The following is a 24,295-nucleotide window of genomic DNA, read 5'->3' as shown; positions in this document are numbered from 1 at the left end:
TGGACGAGGTGCTGGCTGACCTCTTAAGAAACGTCCCCAGTATGTAAGCCTGAGCACGCCATCCTAGGGAGAGGAACCAGACAGCACGACGCGTTTGGATGCCACGGGAGCTCACGACCGAGAAAACGTGGGAGTCAGGGAGCGGGGGAAGGCAGGGCAGGGACAGGGGTCACCAGGGAAACAATGAACTGAGACAACAGGGGGCGCGTGTGAGGGTCCGCACTGGGCGGGCTGCAAGGGCGTCGGGTGCGGGGCGGGGCGGCTGCTGCAGTGGAGAGAGAGCACAAAGTGGGTGTGAGTCCCCCGCGGGGAGACTCCGAGGGGCTGCAAGTCCTGTGTGGTGCAGGCGAGGGCAAATGCGGTGACCTCTGACTGGCCGCTGCGACCTCACGCGACTGACAGGCCGGGAAGCTCGGGTCCTCTGCACGCTCGTGAGAAGGCACAGGACTCTGGGTGTTGGTCCCAGGAAGAGGGGAGCAGCTTGTCTCCCCGCCTCCTGAGAGAGCAGGAACCCCTCTCCCTCCCGCCGCTGTAGAGTGAAGCCCAGTGGCTCCCATCACTGGTGTCACAGGTTCCAAAAGCAACCAGGAGAAGCCATGTTCCTGGCGGCTGAGTGAAGACAGGCCTGACTTTTCCTCTACTCTTCAGCACAGAGCGCACCGACGTAGGGAAACCCACCCAGAGTGGGTGAAGGTGTGTTGTGTGTGTGTGCATGCTTATACTTGTGTACATGTGTGCATGTGTGTGTACATGTGTGTTTTCTGTGTATATATGTGTGATGTGTGCTTGTATTGCATGGCTTGTACACATGTGTGTGTCCATGTACATGTGTGTGCACATTGTGTGCATGTGCATACCTGTGTGAATGTGTGTGCATATTGAGTGTGTGTGCACAATGTGTGTACCTGTGTGAGTGTGTGTATCTATATGTGTCTGTGCATGTGTGAGTGTGTGTGTCTGTGTGTCTGTGTGCATGTGTGTGTGTGTGTGCACGATGTGTGTACCTGTGTGAGTGAGTGTGTGTGTCTGTGTGCATGTGTGAGTGTGTGTGTCTGTGTGCATGTGTGAGTGTGTGTGCATGCATGTGCGGGTGAGCGGGTGGAAGGCAGAGAAGACCTCAGAGACCCCTGCTCGGAGCTGCCTACCTCCCAGAAGGGCTGCCCTCCAGAGGGTCTAAGACCCCGCAATCAGCGCTAGCTTCCCACCAGCCCTTCCCTGCCCATGGAATTCGCTCAGGGGATAAGGGCTGCCCCGAAAAGGCAAATGCGCATCCTTAATCTAGCAGGGGAAAATCCAAACCATCTTTCCGATCTTCTTACTGAGAGCAGCCATCTGCGGCGCTGGGACACTGACCCTCCCCCACGCCAGCCTTTTCCCAGAAGAGCTGTGCCCCAGGAGCCGTCACCCGCAGTGACACAGAGGCCGGAGCGAGCCGGCTGAACCAGGGCGGCTGACGTCAGCTGGCCACGCCGTGAAGAGATTAACGAGTTCATGGGTCTCAAAGCCACTCAGAGGAAAGACACCAAGATAAACTGCCCGGATCTGTCTCTGTGCCAGGGCTGCCCCGCCCACACCTCCCCTCTCCTCCCGAGGGGGCAGACAGGGGCAGGAGGTGAGCTCGGGCCTGGGGGGTGCACAGACCTCAGTGTGAATGCAGCTGGACCCCCTTCAAATTTCTCCAACTTCAGTGCGCATCAATCTACCCAGAGAGTATGGCAACACCCGGACTCCCAGTCTGCCTCTCAGGCGGTGTGGGCCTGAGCACGGGCGTTGGCCCCAGCTTGCAGGGCAGGCCAAGGCCATCAGCCTGCGGGCCTCCTTCTGAGCAGCCCTGGGCTGCCTCTTGCCCTCGGCCACCTCTGCACAGTCACCTGCCTTCCCTGGGCTCCAGGGTCTGCATCTTTTGAACGAGCGTGCGACGCCTGTCTCCTAGGGCCGCCAGGGGCGTGCGTGAGAGGACCTGTGTTTCCGTGACTGGCACAGAGGAGGCATCTGCTCACAGAATGGAGTTTTGCATCAGAGAGCCAGGAGCCCCAACACAAGAAGAATCCTGGGCCCTGATGCCCAAATCTCAGAGAGTTCTGTGGGAGCGCCGCCACACACACACACACACACACACACACACGCACACACACGCACACGCACACGCACACCTTCATTTACTAAAATGTGATCAGATCTCTGGGTCCCCTGAGGTTTGCTTGCTCCTGAGAAGAAAGAAAGAGAAAGCAGCGACAGGGGACCGCCCCGCTGGCCTCGGGCCTCGCTGTCACCCAGTGGTGAAACTTCCATTAGATGGAGGCCCCGCTCGCGCCAGGCGCTGGGGACTGAGCTGAACAGGCCCGCTCTGCTGCCCCCGAGAGAATCATGGAGCCAGACACAAGCGACGGACTCACATGTATGACTTGGAGTGTTGACATTGAAAATACGAAATGCTGCCCAGCCAGCATGGCTCAGTGGTTGAGCGTCGACTTATGAACCAGGAGGTCACGGTTCTATTCCCAGTGAGGGCACGTGCCCGGATTGTGGCTCACTCCCCAGTGTGGGGTGTGCAAGAGGCAGCCCACCCATGATTCTCCTGCATCACTGATGTTTCTCTCTCTCTCTCCCTTCCTCTCTGAAATCAATAAAAATGAAATTTAAAAAGACCTTTATTTAAAAAAAAAAAAAAAGGAAACATGAAATGCTATGGAAACCGAAGAGGAAAGGAAGCCACGACGTTGAAAGCCTCGCGGAGGCTGCGCACTTGCAATGCCCTGAAGGGCACGAGGAGGGGCAGGGACTCCCCGGCGGAAACAAGAGCTCGGAGGCAGGACGAGGCGGGACGACAGATGGCAGGATGCGGCTTGCACGGTCGCGCGTGTGCGCGTGGACGGGAGAGGCAGAGGCTAGCTCAGCGCCGTGGAGGGCCTGGCGGGCTGGGCAGACACCCCTCGCGAGGGCGGTGGGCACACACTGGGCGCTGAAGCAGAGGAGTGACCATCACTCTGTGCCCTGGACAGAGCCCGGGGGCCGCTGTGGAGGTGGACGGAGGACACGATTAGGAGGGAGGCCGTTCGGGAGGCAGAAGGCGGTGACCGTGTGACCGAGAGTGACTGCCTAGGGACCCAAGGGACGGGGATGAGGGAAGGAAATCAAAGAACAAGACCTGCCCAAGCTCGTCTCAAATCTGTTTCCCCACTTTGCTCACGGCAAGATTCACACGAGGATCAACCCCCGGAGACCCGAGCACCTGAGCTTAGATACCAGCTCTCCGAGGGGCGTCTCTTGGCCAAGGCGGTGGCACGGGCAGCCTCACGCCCCCTTCCAGCCACCAGCTCGGGCAGCTGGGTAATGGCCAAGGAGCCAGACCGGGCCCCAAAGGGACAGGACAGTGTCTCTGGATTCGGATTTGGGCTCAGCCTCCCCTCAGGTGGGGGCCTTGGGCCAGTTCCCGAGCCCCTGGGAACCTGCGAGTCCTCGTCGATGTCGTGGGAATGATGAAACCCACTTCCAGGGATTAAATCACGTCCCGGCATGAGGTCGGCACACGGGAGGCGGCCCAGGCGGCGGGGTGACACGGAACCTGGGCTGCAGCTGGTGCTCAGACCGGCCCTCGTCTGCTAACCCGCCTCTTCCAAACCCAAACGCCTGGCACTCACCGCTCCGTCTTCTGTGTGCTGCCTGCTCCCCGCCCCCCCCCCCCCCCCCGCCCCCGAGAGCTGGGCCGGGCGCGGGGCAGGGCCTGGGGGCGGCCGGGGTGCAGAGGGGCCAGGGCCAGGGCGCGCCCCCTGCGGATTCTCAGCTAACAAGCTGTGCGCGCCCAGCACCCCCTGTGCCAGAGCAGGGAATTCAGGAGTCTGGGGATCCTGAGGAATCGTCATGTAAAACATCCTAATAACAGCCCGGCTGGTGAGAGGAAAGAATAGCCGGGCCAGCGAAAGAGAAAGAGCGGCCAGCCAGCGACCTAAGTGCCTCGATTTAGGGCCTGGCTCACTCCCGGGAGCTCCAGGAAAGCCAGGGAGCAGGCGGCCAACTTCCTGACGCGCTATTTTGGACAAGCCTGCGGCCTTCTGTGCTTTGTCACGCAGGCCAAAGGACGTCTTTCCTAAGCCCTCAGGAACCCCTAAAGGCTCAGAGCCTTCCACAGGCCGCTCGGGCTGCCACGGGCCATCTACACCCAGGTCCGTTCCCCTCTCGGGGCCTCAGTCTTCTCATCTGCGAATTGGAAACAACAGAGTCTACCTCTTGGAAACTAGGATGATTAGACAAAGGAACGTCTGCGGTGCGCCCTGCCTCGGGGGTGAGAGGGGGGGACCAGGGGGAGCAGGAGATCCCCAGCAGGTCCCCCTTCTCACGCCACGGCCCGACCTCAGGAGCTCTGCACCGGTATGCAGCCAGCAAAGGCTTGGCAACCAGACAGACGTTGACAGCATTTCGTATGGTGTTTCCCAGCTCCCCAGACCAGAGAGTATCTTCTCCTCCCGAAGAGAAGTGTTGATGAACTGCTCTTCCATATTCTGCACGGAGAGGAGAGGCCAAGGCTGGTGGGGGGCCGCCCCGAGACCCCACTCAGGCTTTCCCTCTCCTGCCTCCTCTCTCCCTTCTCCTCTCCCGCCATCAGCACGGCATTAAATTCCACCCCTGCACCAGCTCAGGTGGGCACGGCTGGACAGCACAGGGGCCCCGAAGGCTCAGGACACAGGTGCTCAGGGCCCGGGAGACGCCTGCTCTCGCCAGGACCCCGCCTTAGACCCGGCTCACGACTGGAGTGGGTTTGGGCTCCGCCGCTCAGCAGCTGGGACCTCAGGCGGTTCCCAGCCGCTGTGTGTCCTCGGAGGGATGTGACACATTGCTGAGACTGACATCTGGATCTGATTTAAATGGCATGGCTTTCTCACTACACTGGGCGGAAATTTTGAAAAGCAACCCAAACAGAGACACAAAGCACCGCTCTGAAGGGAGGCTTTCTTCCTCCGGGGAAAGTCCCAGAGCCAAAAGCACCACGTCCCCCCTGATACCGCCGTGGGGGCTGAGGCGACCGGAGCCATCTAGAGCAGCGGCCGCCAACCGGTGGTCCACTCCCAACAGAAGCCACCTGTCGCCCGCCAGGCTCCTCGGATGAGCCCGCTTATTCTGCAGCTCGCTTCTCAACAATCCCGTTCCCCCTCGGTCGGTGTCACTGCACACAACACAACCCGCATCTTGTCTCTCTCGCCCGGCCGTGGACGGCGGCCAGAAGTCCTGTCCCACCTACACAGAGACGCCACCAGACCAGAGACGCCACCAGGCCCTGAGGACTGGACCTCCCCAGGCCCACGAGAGCTGCTGCGCGGATCCTCCTGTTTCGGGCTCGCTGATGAGGGTGGTTAGGACTGTGGCTTCCAGCCTGACCCAAAGCAGAAAGTCCCTAAAAATCAGAGTCAAGGTCGGGCTGGGAGGCAATGAGGGAAGAGCAGTGACTGAACGCGGTCCAACCAAATGTAAACGAACAAGCCCGTCAGCGGTGGAGGGTCGGGGACCTGACTCCAACCCTCATGAGCTGTGTGGCCGTGGAAACGTTAGGCAACCTCTCTGAGCCTCGGTTTCCCCATTTGCAAAATGGGAAGTGTGTCAAGATCTCTACGTTTCGAGGCTGCCCGGGTCTTACGGGACGATGCGCGTGTAAAACATCTGGCTCGGAGGCGGTCCCACTGAAACATGAGTCACTTTTTCCCTCAAATTTCATCCACGCCAATGCTTGGTTCCCCCGAGCAGAGCGGTCAGCCTGCGGAGGGCAGCCCTCTGTGGGCTCTCACTACGCAAAGATCTCATCTGCCTCCACCCCCGGGGACTGCGAGAAGCCAGGAAGTTCCCATCCTGCTCCGTGAGTTCCCTGTTGGCCTCAGAAGCCAGGAATCAAGTCAACTTTGACTTTGACGTTGAACCTGCCCGGAAGTGCCTGTTAATGTGAAGCTCAGCGATGGAAATCAGAACGGCTAGAAGGACGTCTGGTGGGTGTAAGTCATTCACTATTTTGAAATCACTTATTCCCTGGGCATCAATGCAATATCATTACTTTATTTTTCTTTTGAACATGCCACCGATGTTAAAGCATTGCCCTTAATAAAAATAACAATAAAAAAACACTGATGGATTAAAATGACCCTGAGTGTCCCTAAATAGTTAAGGGTGTATTTCCCGAGAACAGGGATAACCACAATAGTTATCAACTTCAGACATCCACCCTGACAATACTTCTGTGGCCCTTGATGTCTCCTTGGGGTTAGGCTGAGGTTCGTATGCTCAGCCAGAACACTGCACAGATGTTTCCTTCTCAGGGACTCACACATGGAGCCACACACCGTTCACCTGTCCTTCAGCGTTGTCTCATCTTGACTGCCTCATCAAAGGTGATGTCCGGTTTTTCCTCGCTATCCCTACTGTTTTCTCCCCTCCCTTTCAAGATGCTCTAGGACCATGCAAATATCCTGCTCTTCATCAAAATCCCACCATCCCCTAGGTCAGCGGTCGCCAGCCTTTCCGACCTCACGGACCACCGGTGGGCGACCGCTGCCCTAGGTTGAGTATCCACTGATTCCTTCCTGATCCGGCCTTTGCTAGGATGTTTGCAAAACAATGATTGCAAATGCTCCCCTGGGTCACTAGGGTACCTCTACACTCCAAACAATCGAGAACCACTAGATAGAGAGCCCCTAAAACACTGGCAGGGGCTGACGATTTAACGGGCAAACTACACAGGTCATTAAAGGTAGCATTCGTGTTCATCAAAGAAGGGACTAAACCCGACATTTATCAAGCACCTACTGCACTCAAGCCCTTTCTATACTTTAGTAGGTGACCCTTCCGGTAGGAGGCAGGTACTTATTCTTTCACAGGTTAACACGCTGAGCTCAGCGGGACTGGCTAACATGCCCGGAGTCAACCAGCCACCAAGTGGCTGCCCTGAGACTTGAACATAGGTCCATGGACTCGAAAGCCCCTGCCTTTTACACTCCGCTACTCCCAACGCTGGTTTCTGATTCCCTGCAAAACGGATCTAAGCTGTTCGGTCTCTCGTCACACTGTGCCCACCGGCGGGGGAGACCTCATGCAGGGACAGCCACGCCACCCGGGCTGGGTGCAGCCCAAAAGCAATGGCTGAGAAAGGCCCAGTCATGATGCCAATGGATCCACGGATTCAGTGCCCACACTGACCCTCTCTCTCTGTCCTGAAGTTAATGCCCCGGAGTGTCCACGCCCCACGTTCCCTGGTACTCTCACGGGACTAGGAAACAACCAGCCCAGAGCCCTCAGCGAAGCCCTGCCCGGAAGCCTTCCTCTGCTCTCCCCTCCCTGTTCAAGCAGGCTTCCCCAAAATGCCCAGACAGACGCTGTTTTGTTCCTCCAGTTTCACACTACAATGTCCCCTATTGTTCTTCAGTCCAAATTACGTTTCCCTCTGGAATCTGGGATGGCTTTGCCAGGAAGCAAGGGCAATCGTGCAGCTTTTGACGAGACTCATTCAGGTACGTAATAGTAACGAATGGTGCCTATCTGAAATGAACACGTTAGGCCAGTGATGACCACGGTGATGACAGTGAGCAGAGGACATCCTTGAAAACGCGAGGGTGACGTTTGAATTTTGCCTTCAAAGGCCAGCACAACTGATGGGGGGGGGTGGGCAGGCATTGCAGTGATAGCTGTATCTACAGTCAGCATGAAGCCCACTGATTCATGAACAAGACTAACTGCGCCCTGGCCGGTGTTTCTCAGTGTCTAGAGCATCAGCCCACACACCGAAGGTCAAGGGCATGTACCTGGGTTGCAAGTTCAATCCCCAGCCCCCTGTCAGGCAACCAATGTGTCTCTTGTCTCTTTCTATATCTATCTATCTATCTACCTATCTATCTACCTACCTCTCACCTCTTCCCTCCCTTTCACTCTCTCTAAAAATCAATGGGAAAAATATCCTCAGGTGAGGATTAACAAAAAATAATAATAATAATAATAATGGAGGCAGCCTTGTTCAGAGAAACCCGATCTCACAACACTGATTCCTGGCTGGGCTCCTGAGGAGGAGAATGTGCTTAGGTATCAGCTCATGCTGCTGCCTCTCTTCTGGAGACCTCAGCGCTGGCGTGAGCACTGCTCTCGTTCTAGAAGAGGGGACGGGACGGAGGGCTGTGCAGAAAGGAACACACCCCAGAGGGCCGCAGAAGGCTGGAAGTACAGCTGCCGCTCAAGAGGGCGGAGAAGAGAAGGGCACGCAGAAACATCTAGAACAATGTCTCAAACATTTGTAGCAGTAAACCTCTTACTCAAATGGAATTTTGCACAGAACCCCGATATGGATATAATGATATTTAGTTATCATAATTTTATTTAAAAGTGAAAATTTTTATATTTATTATAACGTGAGTCAATGAGATTAATCACATGCTGTTTTGTTAGACGTGAAAACTTCAAATTGGGGGTTTCGGATGACTGTTGTGCATTATATCAGCTTCAGCCCCCAATGTATTTCTCTGTCGGGTATCAGTTACATAACATCGAGTAAAATTCTTTTTTAATTATTTATTTGTAAGGTTGATTATTATTTTTTAATATATTTTTATTGATTTCAGAGAGGAAGGAAGAGGGAGAGAGAGATAGAAACATCAATGATGATAGAGAATCATTGATTGGCTGCCTCCTGCAAGCCCCACACTGGGGATCAAGCCCACAACCTGGGTATGTGCCCTGACCAGGTATCGAACCATTACCTCCTGGTTTATAGGTTGATGCTCAACCACTGAGCCGTGCCAGCTGGGCTCAAGTAACATTCTGACTGGTACTTATAAGCAGGGGCCATCTGGGTGAGCTTTGCTGCTCACCCTGCAATCTCAGGATACTTTTCCAATGCAGTAAACTGAAATATCAAAGAAGCTGTATTCCAAGTTCCACTAGAAAAACAGCTAATCTTGCAACATAAATTAACATGTTTACAATTGCTGATGTGGTCAAGAAATTGATATATTTTATAAAATAAGTGAACACATATAATAGGAGGGGTTTTTTTAGTTAAAAGCAATGGATCCAAAGCTGTGGTACACATACACAGTGGATATCACTCAGCTGTAAGAAAGAATGAAATCTTACCATTTGTGGCAGCATGGAGAGGTCTAGAGGGCATTATGCTGAGTGAAATAAGTCAAGCAGAGGAAGACAAACACCATATGATTTCACTTATGTGAAATTAAAGAACAGAATAAACAAAGAAAACAAAACAGAAATAGACTCAAAGATATAGAGAACAGACTGATGGTAGCCAGAGGGGAGAGGGGCTGGATAAAAAAGGTGAAGGGATTAAGAAGTATAAATTGGGCCCGGCCAGGGGGGCTCAGCGGTTGAGCATCAACCCAGGAACCAAGAGGTCTTCGGTTCGATTTCCAGTCAGGGCACATGCTCGGGTTGTGGGCTCGATCCCCGTAGGTGGCGGGCAGGAGGTGGCCGATCGATGATGTTCCTCTCTTACCGATGTTTCTATATCTCTATCCCTCTCTCTTACCCTCTCTCTAAAAATCAATAAAAAACATGTTCTTTTTAAAAAAAGAAGTACAGAGTGGAAGTTACAGAATAGTCACAGGGATGTGAAGCACAGCAGAGGGAATAGAGCCAATAAAACGGTGATAACTACGTACGGCGCCAGGTGGGCACCTGAACTACCAGGGGGAAGCTATAAAAGAGATGATTGCCCAATTGCTATGCTGTACACCTGACATGAACACAAAATGATAACGAATGTAAACTGTAACTGAAAAATAAAAAATGTTTAAAGGGGGCCACCCCTCTAACACCTTTAAATTTCAGACAGTTGATATATAAAGATATGTCAGCAATAAATTTGGACTTGAGTAATTTTTAAAAGTTAAAAATATATTTTACAACAGGCATTTGAATCAAACATTGGCCCAGTTCCTGACGCACCGCTACTGGGCCCTCGGATTCCCCTTGTTAGGTAGGGAACAATACAGTAATGGTCCCACATTTGAAAAAATAATAATGAATGTGCCTGTGTTAAAACTCAAGCAGAAAAACATACAGATCCAAATGTCAATAGCGGTTCTCATGCTGATATTACAAGTAGGATTTTGTGTTCTCTTTTCCAATCTTCACTATATAAATTCTTCCCCCATCAACATGGACAACCTGCCTAATAATTGTTAGAATAACAACAATTGCAGTAATATCACGCTGACAATTGTTCAGCTTCCTCTCCTTTCAAAAGCATTGAGGAGCTCATTCTTCTCCTTCGCATGAAAGTACCACGACGCCCATCAATGGAAAAAGACGTGGCTTGCCTTCCCCCTGAGGGACACTTCGGGGGGGGGGGGGATGATTACAGCTGCCATGACAACAAGGGGAGGATGTGATGTCACATAAGGAGCCAGTGGCTGCAATATTCCCATCCCCACGCGGAGCTCGAGCCGCCAGCTGGAAACCCAGCCGAGGCCTCATTAAGGGCATCTGCTCGGTAATTACTACAAGTTTCCCCTCGTCATGCATCCAACTCTGAAAACAGCCCCACCCGTTCACAGGGCCCCCCCGCCACACTTGTGTAGAGCTCAGACTGACAGCCCCCAGGGACCTGGGTCAGCGTGGAGATGCACCTCCATCAACAGCGACGGGAGGGAGGAAGCGCCGAGGACTCACTGTCCCAGACAAGCCCCTGCGTACCGCCAAGGGGTCTGCTACTGCATCTCCCCGGGACGTTTCAATGTCATTTTCATTAGATAAAACCTCACACACCTCTACCCCACGGAGAAGGACAGCAAATCACAGCGACGGCACAGCCAGCCGGGGGACCCATGCAATGTGAGATGCGTGATGAGTTCTCCGACAACGAACGTGAAATCCCAAGACGCTGCTGGCACAGAGCTCTGCCCAGAGCCGGCAAGCTGCTCCACGGAGGGAGCCAGATGGACCCGGCCTCCCCGCCCAGCCCTCTGCCCCGTCCCCTGAGCCGCGGGCTCCTCGCCTCTAAACTGAGGATAATGATGAGTGGAAAGGGTTGTTGGACATTAAGTATGAAGCTCTGGTACTCAAACACTAAAGTTCGTTCCCCTAACAGGTGTCCCTCCTCGGGCCTCCACGGGCCCAGCGCAAAGCCGCCTCTGCCTCCCGCCACTCCTCCTGCCAGCCGTAGAAAACACAGGCTCTGGTGTTCTCACACATGCTGTTTTCTCTGCCTAGAACGTTCCCGAGATCTCTCCCCTGCCCATCCCATCCTCCACCTCACCCAGTTCCTGCTCCCCACACAAAGCCACACACCGGAGTTACTTAGAGAACTTCCTAAAACCGCGCCTCCCTGGGCCCCATCCCGTTAGGACAGAATCGAAGCGTGGGGCCCAGAAGTCCTGCCGAAGCTCCCCATTTGGTTCTTACGCAGCCAGCCCCGCCCTGGAAGTGCTCGGAAACCACTGACCTGGCTGATTCTTTCGACCTCGGCTCAAGGACTCTCACACGTGGCTGGTGGACTCTCAGACCCCGGTGCAGCCACTTTGGAAAACAGCCTGGCAATTCCTTAAAAGTTAAACACGCACTCCCCATACAACCCGGAGTTTCCCTCCTGGGAATCTACCCAAGAGAACGAAAACATATGTGCACGCAAACACGTGTAGCCAAAACATGGAAACACCCTGTCCACCAGTGGGTGCGTGGACAAGCAAAGGCATGTACCAATAGAATGGACACTACTGGGCATAACACAAGGAGGCGGTTACACACGGTGATTACACAGCTCTGGAAACTCACTCAGCACCGTGGACTGGACTTTTAAACGGGGTGCAGGTTATGGCATATAAATGACACCTCCGTGAAACCGAGTGAAGAGATGGGGGGAGGCGGGGAGGAGGAGCGAGGCAGGCAAGGCTGAGTCCGCGCCTCTGCTGACGGCTGCGTCGGCGACCCTCTCTGCCCCGGGTTACCCTCCTCCTTTAGGAACCCTCCCAACAGGGGCCCAGGGATGTTACTTTCTAACATCAGTCTCCCCACGCGCCCGCAAACTTTGCAAGAAGGAGAAAACTGTCTACCGTCTCCTTAGATCTGCGGGGCGGCCAAAGGGCACCGAGCAAAGGATGGGAAGAGAAGGATGAGGGACGAGTGACCGATGGAGCTTTCCGCTGAAGTAAACTATAAGGAACATCTGGTCCCGAGAGCTTCCGCTCCAGGGGCCTCCTTTACACAAGGTCGTGAGCCCTGTCCCTGGGATGCGAAGCGGAGACGCTGGCCGACCCACAAGTGCACTGAGTTCTTACCGGAGGCGCGTCCGGGTGTTAAGCGCCCTTCCCTGACATCCCCACGCAGAGTCAGGCTCACACATACCACTTCCGTTTCTGAAGAGCGGAGCCGGGGAGGGGAGGGAGGGAGAGAGTGTAGGTTGGGATGGAGGTGTGAGTTGTATATAAAATGTGTGTGTGACTGGTGAGACAGCACTCCACTAGCAGACCACGCTGTGAAATGCTCAGGGAAGTCTCCCCTGGCTTGTGCGGGGGAGGGGGAGGAGGAGAAAAATGGGAAGTCTTAAATGCCCACACATACAATTGTTTCCCCTCCCCATGCCCTTTAAAGATCAATCTGCAGTAGACTACTATGTAAACCTAGGATGAAGAAAATATGGACACAGAGTCACCTAAATAGTAACAGAGGTCGTCTCTGAAAGATGAGGTTCCCTTTCCCGGGTCCCTAAAATGAGCTGCATCGTTGTCACAGGCGAGTGAAGTGAATAACCCTCTCTTCATTTTCTGAACAAAATGCAGCAAGTAGGAAAGTGAGGCGCCCCCGGCCCCCGCGGGCCCCCTGCCTCTGACTGTGCACGTGCGTCTGGTTTATCCGAGGAGAGGGTGAACTCAGGAGGCCCCGGGAGGCCCGGGCGCAGTGGAGGAGCTGTGCGCCCTGGAGGAGCTGGTGACCGCACAGCAGCAGACGAGTCCGCACAGCGGAACCACAGTGTGCTCCTCGGAACACACCTCTGAGGTGTCTCTTCTGCTTAAAACCGTTAGCTGCCCTCCACCACTCCTGAGAAAAAGACCAAAACCCTGCCGCTGGCCTCCCCTTCACCTCTCCGGCCTCTTCTCGACCCATAGTCCTCCTCTATCCGCCCTCCAGCCACAGGGCCTTTGCACAGGCTGCCCGCTCCACCCGGATGCTCCCTTAACCCCTTCATCAGGGAAGCCCCACACCCACAGGCTGGGTTCCATCCCACGACCGGGAACCACGCAGCACCCTGCCCCTCCGTCAGAGGACGCAGCACTAGTGTCTATGGGCTCTGCTGGGCGGGTCAGTTTCACTCCTGTTGCAGCCCTAGGGCCTCACACCCTAGCTCTCATTCGGCGGACACTCCACAAAGAAAGCCTAAGCGACTGATTGCAATCGTGGGCAAGCAGGGACACCAGAGAGTATGAGCCTAGACAGACGCACAGACCGGATCATGCCGGGCCCGTGAGCCCTGTCTGGGAATGGAGGCCTGGCCCTGCCCGTGGTGGGAAGCTACTGTGTGGTTTTAGACTGGAGGGCAGCAAGGTCAGTTGTGTGGTCCAAAAGAACAGTCTAGCTGCCGCGGGGAGAGGGGTTCGGAGGGGAGGCGAGACCGCTGGGAAATGGTGCGATGGCTCAGGGAGAGAGGAGGAGGGTCTGACCTGAGGCACACGAGAGGGAGGGGAAAGTCTGAACAGGAAAGGGTTTGGAGAAGAAAATCTAGAGCCCTCGATGACAGATGAGACGAGGCGGGGGTGGGCACACAGGAAAGAATCTAGATGGTTCCCAGACCCAGGGTGCAGGAGCCTGAGATCCCTGGCGTGTAGAAACTGGACGTGGGTCATGGCTCTGAAACTAGTCACTGGCCTCCTGAGGCCTCAGTGTCTGGGCCTGTGAAATGGAGCTCTTGGTCTCTGGCAGGGGCATTGGCAGAATCGAATGAGCTGATATTAGCGCCAGTGCTTCCCAACCAGTAAAGCCTCATCATTTTCACCATCAACGTCGGGAGCAGCCTGCGTAAGGGCTGCGTAATGAGAGCAGCCTCATTGAGACAGTTGCTAAGACCAGACTTACACTCTTACAGTACCTAAATTCTGCCTGGTTTCAACTTTGCCCTGTCTTAAACAGTGTGCCTCGTGACGAGAAAGGAAGAAAATGCGTCTCCTTAGAGAGCGGGCCTCCCCGGCCCGGCAGAGGGGTGGGATCTGCTTCTGCTCAGAGTCCTGCAGGGCCCCTTTAAGATGCTGGACTCCCTTGCAGCATTCATTGACCTGACAAAATTAGAAATCTAATGTAACTTCCAACTGCTAAAGAGCAATGAGTCACTAGCCCCAGTGACCTCTTCTTGGAAATTGTGAACAGATGACTTTAAAATAAAAAATCCACCCGGCCTGTGCGGCTCAGTGGTTGGGCATCAATCTATGAAACAGGTCACCGTTCGATTCCCAGTCAAGGCACATGCCCAAGTTGTGGGTTCAATCCCCGTAAGGGGCTTGCAAGAGGCAGCCGACCAATGATTCGCCCTCATTGTTGATGTATCTACCTCTCTCTCCCTCTCCCTTCCTCTCTGAAATCAATAAAAAAATATTTTTTTAAATCAATAAAATAAAAATCCACCCACTTTCCCACTCGCTGCCTAAATCCTATTGTGTTAAACGGGGCTCCCTGTGCAATGCCAGCTTCCTCCCGGGGCCTCTCAGGGGGAGAGAGCTTCCAAGGACGGCAGGTTCCTCGTATTTGGTGACTCCAGGGCAAACCTCTGAGGCAGCCGAAACACCTTCAGGTTTGGCAGGCAGGAAGGAAAGGAATGAAGGGAAGGGAGAGGAATTAAGATTTGTGAGCACATGGGATGGTCTCAACACTGGCCCAGCACTTAGCATGTGACATGTCGCCCACAGGCGTTATTATTCCTACTTCACAAGACTCAGAAAGAAGGTTCAGGAAGGTCAAGAGAGTAGTTCGATGCCTCATGAATGGTGAGCATCAGAGCTCAGCAGCTCGACTTCTGGGCTTCCCACCACACGCACTACCATCATTCTTTGAGATGATCTCCAATAGTCAACCTGCCTGGGGAGCCCTAGCCAGGTTGCTCAGTGGGTAGAGCGCCGGCCTGCAGACGGAGGGTCCCGGGTTTGATGCTGGTCAAGGGCACGTACCTCGGTTGCAGGCTCAACTGTGTGGGAGGCAACCAATGGATGTGTCCCTTTCACATCAGTGTTCCTCTCTCTCTGTCTCTCCGCCTCCCTTCCACTCGCTCTAAAAATCAATGGAAAGATATCCTCGGGTGAGGATTAACAAAGAAACAAACAAAAATACATGTCCGGTGAATAAAATATACAGTGTGGCAGGTCCAACAGAGCATCCCCCAGTGAAAAATAAATTAAACTAAAGGGGAAAAGGGACGCGCACGGGACCTGAACTCCATCGGCCCCCTCACTTGTGAAAGCTTCCTGGTAGAACTAGCCCAGTGGTCGGCAAACTCATTAGTCAACAGAGCGGCAAACCGCGGCCCAAGAGCCGCATGTGGCTCTGGAGCCGCAGTTTGCCAACCACTGAATTAGACCATCTATCCAAAGGGCCAATCCAATCCTAGCGGTTATTCGTGATCAAGTCCAAGATAGCTGACCCTCCTCTTACTTCCCTTCCCAAGCCCATGGGATCCCGCCTGAGCTGAGCTAGGCTGCCCCCGAGGAGAGAGGGAGCCCAGCTGTCTGCACCGAAGCCAGAAAAGCAGGGGTGGTCGAATCAGTGCGTGTGACTTCCTCCTGGAACAGCCCTCGGCGGCGGCATCTGTGGGCCAGCGCGCACGGGCATAGTCTCTGGTGGTCTCAGCTCCACTCAGCAGATACTGCCCAACAAGTAAAACCCACTACCGAGCGCCCCCGGGGTTTCACGGGAAAGGCCACGGCCAAGCTCCCGCCACCCTCCGGCGCCTGCCTGCCCACCAGCACAGGAAGTGCCAACCAGCTCTGCCCAGAGCAGCTGACGGTGTCACCAGACCCAGCTGGCAGCCCTGGCGGCTGAGGCAGGCGCTCCAGACGCGGCCTGGTGGGAAGTCCTGCGAAAACAAAGACAGCCCGCAGCCCAGCCAGCACTTGGCACACGTGGCTGGTGGGGGCTGAGGGAGGCAGCCGGGGCCAGCCTGTGAGCGCCATCCAGGGGCGCCGCTGTGGGTCTGAGAGCCTGGCCCGCTCCCTTGGATCCAGAGCTTCCCTATCATCACTACCAGCAGCTGCCAGTGGATGGGCGCCCAGAGTGGCCCAGGTTCCTACACCCTCCTCCCGGTCTCCCCAACAACACAGCGGCCAAGGAAGCGGTGTCCGCTGCCACGTGAGGGAGGAGCTTCCCAGCAGCATGGGGCCAGGAGCCGCCGGGATGGGTCTGGAGCCCAGGTGTCCTGCACCGCCTTCCTTCCCACCTAGCGCCTGGCAGAGGGGAGCTGAGCATCCACAGAGGGACTCGCTTCACAAAGCCATCGCAAGGGACGCACTGAATCCTGAAAGATGATCAACTGCTAGGGAGACGGGAACATTTGGAGGTCCACCAGGGATTCATCAAGAACAACTGTATCCCGGCTGGCGTGGCTCAGTGGTTGAGCATCGCCCCAGGAACCAAGAGGTCACAGGTTCCATTCCTAGTCAGGGCACATGCCCGGGTTTTGACTCGATCCCCAGTGCAGGGCGTGCAGGAGGCAACTGAGCCAGGACGTTTCTCTCTCATCAATGTTTCTGTCTCTCTATCCCTCGCCCTTTCTCTCTGAAAATGAATAAAAATATTTTTTTAATTACACAGCATCGGACACCAATGCCCAACAACATGTAAGTAAATGCCTTTTGGCAGGAAAGGCAAATCCTGAACCATGAAAGTAGGTCAAGGTCATCCTTACAGCTTTTCAAGAACAGTACATATGGTGTTTGATCCAGCAAGACTCAGAGTTGGTTATTATTATTTTCATGTTAGTAACATTATAGAAATATGTTATTATGGGCATATATTATAAATATGTAATAATATTATTGTGATGGAAATAATATAATAACACACATTTATCTAAAACTACATGCCAGCTACTGTTCCAACTGCCTGATGGACATTAACTCATTTCAATCCTCCAAAACCCCAGCAGTCAGGTGATACAATTATCTCCTCTTAACAGAGGAACACATTGAAACACAGAGAGGTTAAGTAACTTGTCCGAGACCACCCCGCAAATACACTGTGAGGCCAAAATTCACACCGAGGCAACCGAGCTCCAGACCCATACCCTCCGCCTCCACACGTCCTGCCTCTCAAACCCGGCAGGACCCGTGCCAGGTGCTCCGTCCTGCTACCGGTGCTCACACTCATTGTTCGCGACAAACAACTCAGTAACATGGATTCAAGTCATAAGGCTTCACATCCCCTCCGAGGGGAATAGACCAGCCCTGCAGGCAGGCAGAGACGCCGGGAAATCTCCACCACTTCCCCCTGGAATGTCACGTCGGAGGGGGAAATGGCCGGGGGCCCGGGCACACGCTGGCATTTGGTTCCTTCCTTGAGTCTAGTCCATGGTTTCCTACATTAGGAAAAACTCCAGTCTTCCCTCCTTTGTTCCTCACACAGACACTTCACTTCTTTTCTTTTTTTTTTAATCTTCACCTGAGGATATTTTTCCCATTGCTTTTTAGAGAGAGTAGAAGGGGGAGAGGGAGCGCGGAGGAGGCGGGAGGGGGGGGGGCGGGGGGAGAGAGAGAGACATCAATATGAGAGAGACACATCGACTAGCTGCCTCCCGAACACACCCCAACTGGGGGTGGGGAGCAAACCTGCAACCCAAGTACGTGCCCTTGACCGGAGAATCGAACCCACGACCCTCTGGTGCATGGGCCACTCTCTAACCATTTAGCCACACCAGCCAGGGCCAGAACACTTCCACTTCTGACACTTCAGGTCACCCAGTCTGTGGGGTTTTCTCCTCACCAAGAAATTCTGTGACACCAGCTGGGCACCCTACAATGTCACTCACTTCTGACACCATCTGCCTGGAGCCACGTCTGATCCACAGGTAAAGGGCTCAGTCCCATGGGAGACTGCCCCCCACTTCAGATGCCAATCGCCAGTGGCAGGTCCCCAGGTTCCCACAACTTCTGTCTGAATTGGCTACATATCGGAGGTTCCCATGACCTCCTACCCCTTGGATTTGATATTTCCTAGAACAGCTCACAGAGCTCAGGGGAGCACTCACATTTACCGGTTTATTACAGGACTGGATGAAGGATACAGATGAGCAGCCAATGAACACAGGCGAGATCTGGGGGGAGGGGGAGGGTCAGAGCACAGGAGCTTCTGTCCTGGGGAGCTGGGGTGTGTCACTCTCATATGTGGATGCGTCCATCGACCTGGAAGCTCCCCAAACCCCACCCTTTGGGGGTTTTATGGAGACTCCATGTCCAGCCCTCCTCCCCTCTCTGGAGAAGGTGGGGGCGGGGGACTGACTGGCTGAAAATGTCAGGATTCTAATTCTGGCTCGGCCTGTCGGGTGAGCAGCGCTCTTCTGTCCAGGAGCTGCCCAGAGCCCCTCCTCAGGACTCTGCCCATGACCCCGCCCAGGTCGTGGAGGCTGGGGGACACGCGGGCACACTGTGTGGCCAGAGAGGCATTGAGCCCATGGAGAGCAGCAGGATGCCCGGGCACACTTTGCTCTTGCTCCCATCGGGCGTCAGGGGCCAGCACGGATGTACAGGGGGCAGGCCACCTGTTAACCGGCCCCAGAGTGACCCACAAGCCCTCAGGGTCACACCACGGCCCTCGCCCACTCCCGCCAGAGCCGGCTCTGTCACAGTGTGACTTCAGGTCACGGGAGCAGACGCTGGACCAACACCCACAAGGCACCAGCCAGGCGCTGTACGTGGCACCTGCTCCCCGGGCCGTGGCCCACCCACGAGGAAGGGCTCAGCAGCCCCGGTGACTCGGAGAAGGAAGTTGAGGCTCAGAGGAGCTAAATGCCTCACCAGCCGGCAAAACAGGTCTTGGTGGGGCTCCAAAGCCCAGAGTCCCCCCCACAAACTCGAGCTCCCAGCTGGCACGCGCCCTGCAGCTGTGCGCTCCGATCGCTGGCTGGCCCTCACGGCCCCACTCCTCCAGCTGAAGCCTCGTTTAACACGCATTACGTGTTCCTAATGACAGAAGGCATTTCAGAGTTAGCAAAGCAGACTTCCCTGCGCTGCACTGGACCCTCCCCACAGCTCTGAAACTGAGGGTCATGCTCCCCGCTTCACATATAAGGAAACTGAGGCTCAGAGAGGGGACTTGACCAAGAGGCAGGATGGGGCCTAGAAGGCGGAGGTCAATGTCAGAGCAAGGACCGTGACATCTGACGACGGCTCGTGCCACACTCTGCTCCAGTCCTCGGAGAGATGTGCGGACGGGGAGCCCGGGCAACTGGTACCGGCAGGTGGCTGCAGGATATTTCACTTAGGTCCTTATTCGGTTCTGTGGGCGCCACCATCACCCCCAATCAGGTGTGCAATGCCCAGAGGTCTCGCCTCCACCCACACAGACAAGGCACTTGGCCGAGAACACAAGCCCAGCCTGGGCTGAGAAAGTCCTCAGCGAGGGCCAGCCTCCGTGCCTGGGCTGCAGAGGGGGCCACACCCCCAGTGCCCGCAGCCAAGTCCCCCTGGCCTGGGCCACCCCCAGCCCTGTCCACCCCGAACCCCTCAGGGAGGAGTAGCCACCAGCAGACCTCCCCCCTCAGCGTGGGTTCCCAGCTCCCCCCAGTCCAAGGGCGGGGCAGAGAACCCTCCCTCCAGCCCCTGGGGTCTCCGATCTCCATCCCAGGGCCCCTCTTTTTCCTCCTCGGGGACAAGCTCACAGAGAGGAACACGGCGGCAGCGGAGCCAGGGGCCGTTGCTACAGGAAACGCATCCCTCTGTTAGCAACACCTCCTCGGTGCGGGCCCAGAATTTTCCACAGCATCCCGGGCCGGGTTCGTTCTTGCTCTACGCCTCCAACGTCACACCCTCCTGACCCCTGGAGGTCATCACTGTGGGGAGACGGAAATGAGGGCCCTCCCTGAGCCCTACTTCCTCAGCCATGAAAGGAGGCCCACTCAGGTGGCAATCCACACATGGAACCTCGATGTTCACGTTGACCCATGTCACCCCCATCAATTGAAGACATAAAATTAAAGAGAAAAAGGAAGTGCTTTGTGTTTTGTATTTCGGGCAGCCTCCTGGAGGAAGTAAGAATCTACTTAATCCAAACCCAACAGGCCCCGAAGCCCAGGGGCAGGGACGCTCCCGCCGCCACCGGCCCCTCGCTGTGCTGAGCGTCACAGCCAGTTTAGCTCGATGGTTTCCTGGGGAGGGACCTCCCAGGTCTCGGAGGCTCCCCGCCAGCACGTTCTGGCTGTGGCACACGTACCACCTCACAGCCGTGTTTCTAAGATCTCTGCACCGCACGCCTGACCTCGGGACCCGAGGAAATGATATAAAGAGGCCGCAAGGCCCTGGGCCCTGGGACAGAGGGGGGCCCAGGACTGAGCAGGCAGCCCCGTGGAGGCAGATTAACAAACCCTGGTCCTGCCGGCAGCACCGGCCCCACCGGTGGCGATGGCCCAGCCGGCGCTGGCTTAGCAGAAACCCCCCACCTCTCTCCACGGAGGTGAGGGACAGTCAGAGGCTCAGACAGAAATAAAGTCCACTGTGGGCGGCAGCACGGCCTGGGGCAAACCCTGGGCTGGGCGTCCGGGCAGCCAGGCTCGAACCCCACTCTGCTTGTGACTTTCAGCAAATTACTTCCTGTCCAGGGCTTAGGCGTTTCTTCTCCTACATTGGGGTCATTTCGGCTCCTTTCAGATTTGTGGTGAAAGGCGACCCAATGAGCGGAGTAAAGCACCCAGCTCAGCGCCTGGTCCACACCCCGAAGCTACCTTGACCTTGACCTTCAGTGTCTCAGAGTCCCTGCAGCCAGGGCCTAGGCCATTCAGGAGCCAGTTCATGGCCAGGTCAGGCTTGCCTGTCAGAGGGACCCCACAGTGTTTCTCTATGGGGGCGTGGGGGTGCTATTGGTGTTAAGGGTAATTCCTCACTGTGGGGGGCCATCCCCTCCTCCCCCTGCCCCTGCAAAGCATTTAGTTCCTCTGACCTCTGCGCACTGTAGAGCCTGTCCCAGCGCCCCAGCCTGGTGACCACCAAAGTGCCCCGTATGATGCACCCCGGGGAGTATCACCCCGCTGAGCGCCGCAGCGGAAGGCTCTCCCTGCCCCAGAAGTGGATGCGACCCCTTAGCCCAGACGTGTCCATTCTCAGAGAGAAGTTTCTCCTTGACCTTGCCACAGGGGTGGGCCCCACTCCCCTCCCGCAGGCCCTCCTCGCCCTCACAGGCCTCCCTGGTCAGACTCTGACGTTGCCGGAACCATTGGAACCATCGTGAGAATTCCTTCAGGGAAGTGCCTGACCGGGACTTTGCATAACTAACAGCCTAGACGGGGAAGTGATTCCTGGTGACAAAGTGTCAGACTCCTGAGAAAAGGGGAGCTCGGGGGACCCCCGGGGTCTCCTCGGGCTTCTTCTCTCACGTTGCAGGAGGGGGGCTGTCCACCGACCCCTCCCTGCAGAAGCCGTGCGGCCAGCGGGGGCCACAGGTGTGCGCGGTAAGACACCTGTACGATCTCCGAGCCAGTCCTGGCCGCCAGGGCTTGCACTGATGATGCGGGAATGAGTCCTCCTTGGGAGAAATATCTGTAAAGCACCTGACAGACACACTGGAAAGGTACAGACCCACAGCACAGACATAAGGACCTGTGTGTCTATGTGCACATGTTAGTATACATTAGTCACATCATTATTCTGTGATTAACAACAGTAATTACATACTCTCTATTAATATCTCGTCATTATAATTATGTAATTAATATATTGATTACATGTGTCATTAATACCTAGCATATCCAGTAACAGTGCTTGCAAATTAATAAATGATAAACTTCCCCAGAGGAAAAACAGGCCAAGAGCACAAAAAACGCAGTTTTACAACAGACGTGAAGGACCTGTGGCATTGAGATATGACCTTCCACCCAGCAGCTGTTTTTAAATTAGTGTCCAGTCCTCGTTAGAGCATGTGAGGGACCTGATGGCTTGCTGGTGAGAGTGTGCGCGGGTATTTCCAGAGGGCAGTTACGCAATGTTTTAAAATCCCTAAAACTACACATAATCTGGGACCACGCAATTGTGCTTCTAGAAATCCTCCAGAGTCGGCCTGTTCCTGTTCCTGCTTCTTCTGCTGCCCCGGCCCCTCTGGTGCCTCCTGGTGACGGCTTTGGGTGGGGGGTGGGGGGGGACCCAGAGCCACTGGGGGCCCAGAGGACAGGAGACAGCTTTCCCCCCAATATTTCACTAACAGGTACATCCCTCCCTGCCTGCATTCATTCTCCCTCCCTCTCTCTCTCTCTCTCTCTCTCTCTCTCTACTTCTGCAGAAACTCTCATCCAGTCTGTCTGTCTGGATCTATTTCCATGTGCCTGTCTCTCCCACCCTGTGCCTCTCTCGCTCCATCACTGTCCCCCATCTGTCATTCCTCTACTGGCGTCTGCCTTGGCATCTGCTAGCCTTGGTATTTCTGACCTGGTGTCCCGATGTTTCCATTAACGTCTCTGTGTCCAGGTGCCTGCCATTCTGTCTCTCTGGGCGTCCCTCTGGGTGTCTCTGTCTTAGCGTCTGTCGTGTCCACGTCTTTCTGTCGCTGAGCTCCCTCCCGCTATTTCTATCTCCATCTCTCTGCCTCCGTCCCAGTCTCTCTCCCCTCCCGAGCTGAGTTCCTAAAATCACAGCAAGGAAACCAGGCCCTTAGAGGGGTGTGCTTCTGACACAGCTTTTGAGGGACTCCGAGTCAGAGAGGGGAGGGGGGCGCCGCGGGGACAACCCCACGCGCGACGCGGCCACACGCGCGCGACTCCCCGGCCCTGTCTCCGCTCCCCGGGCTCCCGCCGGTCGAGCGCCTCGCAGCCCGGCCCGGCTCCCCCGTCCCTCACTTAGACAGCACCCCCACACTACCACCCCCCGAAAGGGTCCCGGCCCAGCCAAGTCGATGGGGGAGTTCTCACCGATGGTGAAGCTGTAGCCATCGATGCTGAAAGTGGCGCTCCGGCACTTTTTGAAGCCCTCTTTCTTGCTGCTGGCGTCCGTCATGGCTCCGCCGTTGGCGTGGCGGGTCCCCCAGCGGCGGTGCACGCAGCCCCGCGCCCTCCGCCCGCGCTCAGCCCGGTCCCCGCCCCCCGGCCGCCGCGCGGTCCCCGCAGGTCCGGCGCCTCCGGCTGCTGCGCGCGGCGAGCGAGTGCCCAGTCCGCTCCTGCACTAGGCGCACCGCGGAGCCAGCCGGCGCGGCGAGCGCCCCATCCCCAGCGCCAACTTCCAGGGACGCGGGGGTGCGGAGACGGGGAGGCGCGCGCGGCGCGGGGGTGCCGGGGCCGGGGCGTGGGAGCCGAAATCCCCGTCTTCTCCGCCCGCGTCGCGGAGAGTCGCTGCACCCCGCGCGCTGCAGGCGCGGCCGCTCTCTCTCTGGGCTTCGCCTGCCCCTCTCTGGAGGCTGGTGGGGTTTGGGGACCCGAGGGAACGGCTCGGATGCGGCGTCGTGCTTCTAGATGTTTTCTCTGGCAGGCAGGGGCGCTCCCAAAAAGCACATCGCCAGATGGGAAAGCAAACAGCGGGAGCCGGGCAGATGCTGCCAAAGTTTACTCCAAACAAGGAAGTCGGGAACGTCGCCACGCCCACTTCCTCCCAGCGCCGGCCCCCTGACCCAGCCTGCGCCCCATCACTTCCCCACCGCCCCCCACCGCCCCCCGCGGCCCGCAGATCCTTATCAAAGGAACCCACAGGGTGGCCGACCGCCTTCCCCAGCGCCGCTGCCCTGTGCCCTGGACAGCCGAGCTCTAGCTCATTCCAGACGGCTCTTCCCAGCTCTTGGCCACCGGGTTTAGCCAAATGGGAGACTCCAGGTATTTGTGGAGGGGGGAGAGGTTTTACCGATCCCACAGCGGACCCTGTTGTTACAAAAGAGGAAAAAGGCCGGGAGAGGCTGGACTGAGGTCCGACAGCTGGAAAGCGGCAGCGTGGGCACAGGTGTGTCGTTGTAGGACACCAATCACTGGTCCTGCCCGCACCTGGAATGACGGATGCAGGCCAGGTGTGCCCGGGGGCCATCCTCCCCTCCGACCCGCGGGCAGTTACGAGGCGCCTACACTGCACTGCTCTGTGTCCCGGGCGGAAACCGGAGCCCACCAGTCCCCTGGTGGTGAACACCCCGCGTCACGTGGGTGCCATCTGTGCTCAGGTGACCGTGG

The 24,295-nt window shown here is 56.2% G+C and overlaps 1 protein-coding gene across 2 annotated transcripts in view; it reads right to left on the bottom strand.

Annotated features, from left to right (window-relative positions):
• PDE1C (phosphodiesterase 1C) overlaps window positions 1-23,163 on the bottom strand; it is a 288,406-nt gene extending 265,243 nt beyond the window's left edge. For both annotated transcript variants that reach the window (XM_054726097.1, XM_054726098.1), the window contains exon 1: window positions 23,060-23,163. In XM_054726097.1, coding sequence (XP_054582072.1) covers window positions 23,060-23,144 — 85 coding nt within the window. In that variant the 5' untranslated portion in view covers window positions 23,145-23,163. The remainder of the gene's footprint in view (window positions 1-23,059) is intronic.
• Between the last annotated feature and the right edge of the window lie 1,132 nt (window positions 23,164-24,295).

Source organism: Eptesicus fuscus, chromosome 14 (genome assembly GCF_027574615.1).
Source record: "Eptesicus fuscus isolate TK198812 chromosome 14, DD_ASM_mEF_20220401, whole genome shotgun sequence".
Classification (NCBI taxonomy): domain Eukaryota; kingdom Metazoa; phylum Chordata; class Mammalia; order Chiroptera; family Vespertilionidae; genus Eptesicus; species Eptesicus fuscus.
The sequence above is the reverse complement of the archived record's forward strand: the minus strand, read 5'-3'. Positions and strand labels throughout refer to the sequence as shown.